The sequence below is a fragment of the Anguilla anguilla genome, chromosome 15, assembly GCF_013347855.1.
Source record: "Anguilla anguilla isolate fAngAng1 chromosome 15, fAngAng1.pri, whole genome shotgun sequence".
Lineage (NCBI taxonomy): Eukaryota > Metazoa > Chordata > Actinopteri > Anguilliformes > Anguillidae > Anguilla > Anguilla anguilla.
Window position 1 is genome coordinate 23,616,099 of NC_049215.1, and position 6,180 is coordinate 23,622,278.

The following is a 6,180-nucleotide window of genomic DNA, read 5'->3' on the forward strand; positions in this document are numbered from 1 at the left end:
TTACAGTTAGGATTAGGGTTAGGGTTACAGCTAGGGTTAGGGTTAACCCCGCTAGGGTTAGAGTTACAGCTCGGGTTAGGGTTAGGGTTACAGTTTGGGTTAGGATTAGGGTTACAGCTAGGGTTAGCGTTACAACTCGGGTTAGGGTTAGGGTTACAGCCAGGGTTAGGTTTAGGGTTTCAGCTAGGATTAGGGTTAGGGTTCTTCACCAATGAACAAAGGAATCTCTACCATGTCCAATGAGGCATCCCACAACTGTCTATAACAACCAGTTCAAATACTATGAAATAATAAACATTGGAAATTTAAATGAATGGCGGAATGTCCAACCTCGTGATGTCACAATGCTCTGTTTTGTTGCTAGAGGGCATTGTGATGTCACGAGTGTCAACATTCCACCATTCATTCTCTATGGGGCAAAATTTCCCACAAAAAGTCGAATTTTTCAGAAGCCGTGCACCAAAACTTTCCACAAAGTTATAGCACACCATTCCCAATGAAGCCACTCGATTTGACATATTGCACATGTATGTGTTGCGAAAACTCTGGGAGGAGTAGCAGTCCAAAAAATGGGTGGAATTAAGAAGAATAATATGTGAGATAATAGTAGTGTGATTGCCAAAGGCAACCACACTATTATTATTATTATTATTATTATTATTATTATTAATAATAATAATAATAATAATAATAATAATAAGGAGAAGAAGAATATAATAATAATAATTACACAAAGAAAATGTCAGGAATGGATGAAATTCCACAGAGAGAACACTTTTCCCCACAATGACGTTCCAAGGATACTGTGCTACTTGAACCAGATTTCTGTGGAGGTGAAAAATACCAAGAAACTAGCTTAATGAAAGCAGTAGTCTTTAATTATTAACTCAACTCAATTAACTCATATTTGTGTAATGAAAATACCCAGCCACACATCTGGAACGTTGATTCCATCAACGTCACATACTGTATATGATGTAAGTTGGCTTCTACAGTACATCGATGCTTCAGACCTGCTCTGAAATTAGTCCAAGCAATTGCTGTTTATGTTTGAGTGTGAGAAATGTATACATGTGAGAAAAACATAGTGTCACTTTCAATGTGGCAAGGCTTTTCTGGTGATAGCATGCATCTTTGTCCTTTTTCAGTAAAGAAAGAGTACTGCCAGTGGTAGTGGACTGTAGTTTGCAAAGCATGATGGGAATTAAACTGCTGCTAAAAAACACAAGTTACTAAAATGTACTAATATTCACAGGCCTGGCTTTAAGTGCAAAAGAGTTGATTTCCATTCTCAAAAATGTGGGCACTGCCATTCTTAGTTCAGTTTCATACATATTCTGTCTCACTGCATCTGTCCCCATTTATTTTATATACATTTAATGTAAAAATACATACCCATTTGTTTTTTCTTTTCATTTAACATTTTCCAAGCCCATATTCATGTAATTGCTCAGTGTCCCTTCAGAACATTTCATTGAATGACATTAGTGGTCAGTCCTTGGCAGTCAACTAGCTTTAAAACCAGGCACTACTGTATAGGTCAGTTCTTCTGATCTAATTTTTTTTACTTTAACATTGTTGCTATTTTTCTTCCACTCGTATTAACAAGTCTTGTTTTTGCATGTTTTAGCTAATGAAAATGCAGACCCGTGCGCACTTGATTTTGACTTCGGAATGCCATGCAAAGACTATAAGGCTAAGTGGTTCTTTGACAAAAAGCACGGGATCTGTACCCAGTTCTGGTATGGTGGTTGTGGAGGGAATGCCAATAGGTTCGAGACTGAAGCCCAGTGCATGAGACGCTGCTTGAAAACATGTAAGTAGTCCTCTTTTTTGGCTGCCAAAAATCTTTACACCAAGCTGGTATGATTGAAAACTTTTTTTTAAATGTACATGGTTCCTATGTTTAAAGATGAAGATTTTCAGTTTCAGTATGCTGTGGTGACAAATTGGCTTTTTAAAAAAAAAAATGGTGAACAATTGTTTCCCCAGCACCAGAACCCCAGGCCGGTGAGCAGCAGGAAGAGACCTCAGACCCACCTGCCCCAGGTGAGTCAAACTGGCTATTGGATTTCATGCTGACTGGCCTTAAATTCTTGATAATCCCATGAATGACAGCTGAAGACTTTTACTGTGTTCCGATCTGAGATGTTTTACTCTGTATTGGGTGAACTGGCAATGGTGCATGTAGCTAATTAGGCATATAACGGACAGTAAATTGGGGAGACAAAAACATGTATGGATACCGACCTGCAAGCAACAGAGCTTTTCATTGAACCATGTTATGACACTGTTTTCAGTTATCTTTGTTTATGAATCTGTTTATCTCATATCGCTCTCTCTTTCATTTCTCCTATCTGTCCCTGGAGTAGGGTGGGTAGGGTTAGCTGCTGCAAGTTTTCAATGTACGATTTTTCTTATTAACAGTTTCACATTCCTTCATTTATGTCCTTTTATTGTATTATTATATTCTTAACAAAATATTTTCTGATAAAATTATGCTGTCCCAGGGAGTAAGCATTAGAGTTTTCACCCCCAAATTCTGAAAAGGATTAAGAGGTTGGCCTCCCTCTCAAATCCATCAGCTTGGATTGGAAAATGGCAAAAAAATAATAAATGAAGTTCCACTGTAGCAGAATATAGTTACAGTCACAGTTGCATAATTCATTTTCTTCTACTTTCCATTCCTTTTTTAAACAAAGAGAGCTTTATCTGTCCAGATCCCTCTTCATCAATGGGATGAATTATGGAACGGTAAATCATCAGAATTGTATGCTTCCACTTGCACTTGCCAAACTGTAATCATCTTGGAATGAATGAAAAGGCCCAATTGTGTTCTTGTCAGCTGCCACAGAGAAACTAAGAGCAGCACTGGCAGAATGCTGCTGTAAGTTTCGTCTTAACAAGCGGGCAGCCGAGAGTTTACATTGCCTGATTGGTAATTACAGGCCCTAAATGAGCAGGGAAAAGGCCTTGCCATAACTCAAACTATGTCAGGCTATGAGAGCAGGAAGCCCTGTGATGGGAATGGCTGCTGGGGGGAGTCAGTCTCTCCTGTGTGTGAGGAAAGAGGAAGTCGTACATTCCAAGGGTAATGAAGCATGGCAAAGGAAATGCGCCAAACTAGGTGCGGACAGGCAAGCTGATCCATCCCCCCCACCCCCACATGGGGTCAAGATGCTCGCTACATAAGGTGCCAGGCATATTGTCGTTGTTCCAATGACCTTCTGTATGCACTTATTGTATGTCAAATTATTGTATTGTAGCGTCTGCCAAATAATTGTAAGGTAGATTTTAGCTGTACGGTTAACACTGCCCCTGGGTGATGGGTAGCAGACATGCAGGTGCATCTGTGAATAGGGCAGTTTAGTCATGCACTTCAGAACAGGCATAGTCACAGAATGGCACAGGCTTTGGAGTACCATTTTAACACTGTCAGACTCAACTGTGAGGCATCACCAGTGCAATCATGAGCAGCACAGTTTCAGTGTCTTCCAGAATATATTATTGGCGTCAATGAGCTCAAAGATTCTCAGTGGAACATATTTTTTGGTGGATAATGGCAGCTGCCAATAGAAACAGGTTTTATTCCAAAACATACACATATCCCAGCATGCACTTTAGTGGGAAAATTTGGTCCTGATGTTTAGCAGCTGAAATGTTATCATTTTGTGTGCTCACAGTAATAAAGGTAATAGGCCTTCAGGCCTTCTTCAGGCCTATTTTCCAATGCCTGCGGTTTGGAGCCCAGCAATTTTGTTGTTCATGGGTCAATGCATAACATTGAAAAAGAACATTTCTGCTTGCAGGTAACTGCAGCCAATTTACTGTACATATACTGTCATGTTCAGTAAATGTACTTCTTCTTTTTAAAGATATTGGCTTTTGTGGAGGAAGGTCATAGATAAATTTGAAAAGAAACTTCAAAAAGCTTCACAGCAGCTGGATTACGATTGAACATTTACCAACATGATTATTTATGTTAACCCAATTCAATATCACAACATCAGTTGTGGAACCTTGACAGCCCGGGTTTGTCAGACAGCTGAATTTCAGGTTGTTAGAACAGACATGGTCAATCAATTTCCCGGATGTTAATTAATGCTCAACCAACCTCCGCCCCCCCTTTCCCTTGGTCCCTGCTTTGTTCTCAGCTGCCCTTTTCGGGGTGAACATCTGCCAGCTCCCCAAGGAAGAGGGTTCATGTGCAAAGTTTGTCCTCAAGTGGCACTACGACTTCCCCAGCAAGAGCTGCACCCGCTTCTGGTATGGAGGCTGCGAAGGCAACCAGAACCGCTTCGACACCCAGGAGGAGTGCCTGAAGACCTGCGGGACAGCAGGTGGGTCCTCTCCTCTATTCCCATGGTTTGCTTTCCCATTTACCCCCCTAACCCACCCCATCAACCCCATCTTATGTTTTAATAAATACATATTTTTCAAAAGCCCATTTCTCAGACTAATGGCTGGAGTGCATTTAAAATGACGAAACATCGCAAAAACATTTCACAAAAGCACTGTTAGCATGTGGTGTTTGTAGCTTTTCAAACACATTTCAAAATCTGTTTCATTACCATATATTTTGGAAATAAAGTTCTGAAGTTACATGTTCTTAGCTAATTAATTATTTGGATAAATTAATGGGCTGAATCAACTTGCAACTCAGTCCCCCTAAAGCGAGAGTTGTAACTATTGTTTTATGGTTGTATACAGTCAGCCTCATAATCCCCAGCAAACAGAACCGTAATAATGCCTGTATTAACACTTTAATTACCTGACAGCTGTGAAGGTTGTATTGCTGATAGAAGGTTTTATGCATGCCTAGTAAAAAACTACTTCAGTCAAAATCATGTGAATTGTGAACATCATTTTTGGACATAAAGAAATTAAAAGCCTGTATCTTCAATTTTATTTACAGTGCCTGGCAAGCAAAAAATCATGGCAGCAATGAAAACATAGGAGAACATCGGTGAAGAAAATCAACTTTTACCTCTGTGGTGATTCTGAGGATATCAAATTAAATGACCAAAACAGAAGAGCAAAGAAACAATGACTGCACTGATCCTGCAAAGGATTCACTTGCAAAGCCTTGAAGTAGTCATTTTTTTCTTTTCTGTCACAATAAAGAAATGAACCCAAAAAGGAAGAGGATAAAAAGAGTGCTGCATGATTTTCGTACTGGTGCTATACGCGTTTGCCAATGGAGTTGTTGACCTTGTCCAGTTTGTATTTTAAAGGTTCTGGAACATGTACACAACTGTTTTCAAAAATTAGGTGCATTTTTTTATAATTTAAAACAAAAAACTGTATGAATATCTTGGTCAGAGAAATTTTTATAAAACTTTTCTTTTTAACTGGCATTACCGTATTAAATAAAATAACTTCTTTATTAGCAAAACACAGATTTCAGACAGATACTTTTTTCAGTATTTTTAGACTCATTCTGAGCCACTTGGCTATGCTTTAGGATTTCACTTTCAGCAATAAAGATTTACATGGTATAGATTCTTTGGTTGTGTTTACATAACTCTAAGTGAAAATATGTATATGATGACAGTCACTCAGCAATAGCAAACAGACATGATGTGTTGTAAATGCACTTCTGGAACCCTTGCTTCACAAACATGTTCCAGTTCTTAAATATGGAATGTACTTGTCAAACTGATATTTTTTTGTTTGTTGAATTTTTTGTTTTATTTGGGGGGAGGGGATGGGGAATAAAAATTAGACTTTCTAATAAACTTAATAGGAGTGATATTTCTTTCACGGGTTTTGAGTGAGAAAAATGTATTATAAGATTTTAGCAGAAGGGTAGAAATGAAGTGGTCTTGTGTCGGTTTTCTTTCCCTCCTTTTAGTGATTGTGGAAATAAAAAATGAAAAAGCAGAACTCTAATGATAGGGATAAGAGCTGTATCAGCTGTGCTTTGGAGTATCTTGTAGCAAAGTGAGGCCTTTTATGGCTGTGTTTGCCTTTTAACGTCTGGAAAATCTCACTCACTGACAGAGGGAGAGAAATGGAGGAAAGAAGAATGCGTGCGCAAGCATGTGCGAGTATGAATGATGAGAGAGAGATACAGATCCAGAAAGTTCCATTGCTCCAAGGCAGATTTCCAGGGTGCATATGAGATTAAAAAGCCATTATTGTTACTGTATATTATTGCAATAGTAGAATTGATCGTCA

The 6,180-nt window shown here is 38.8% G+C and overlaps 1 protein-coding gene across 5 annotated transcripts in view; it reads left to right on the forward strand.

The window, feature by feature from the left end:
• LOC118213909 (collagen alpha-3(VI) chain-like) overlaps positions 1-5,743 on the forward strand; it is a 119,515-nt gene extending 113,772 nt beyond the window's left edge. For 4 of the 5 annotated variants that reach the window (XM_035393138.1, XM_035393140.1, XM_035393141.1 and 1 more), the window contains 4 exons: positions 1,631-1,816; positions 1,993-2,049; positions 4,155-4,340; positions 4,916-5,743. In XM_035393138.1, the coding sequence (XP_035249029.1) occupies positions 1,631-1,816; positions 1,993-2,049; positions 4,155-4,340; positions 4,916-4,956 (470 nt within the window). In that variant the 3' untranslated portion in view covers positions 4,957-5,743. The remainder of the gene's footprint in view (positions 1-1,630; positions 1,817-1,992; positions 2,050-4,154; positions 4,341-4,915) is intronic. The other variant, XM_035393139.1, reaches the window with a different exon arrangement.
• Positions 5,744-6,180: the final 437 nt, after the last annotated feature.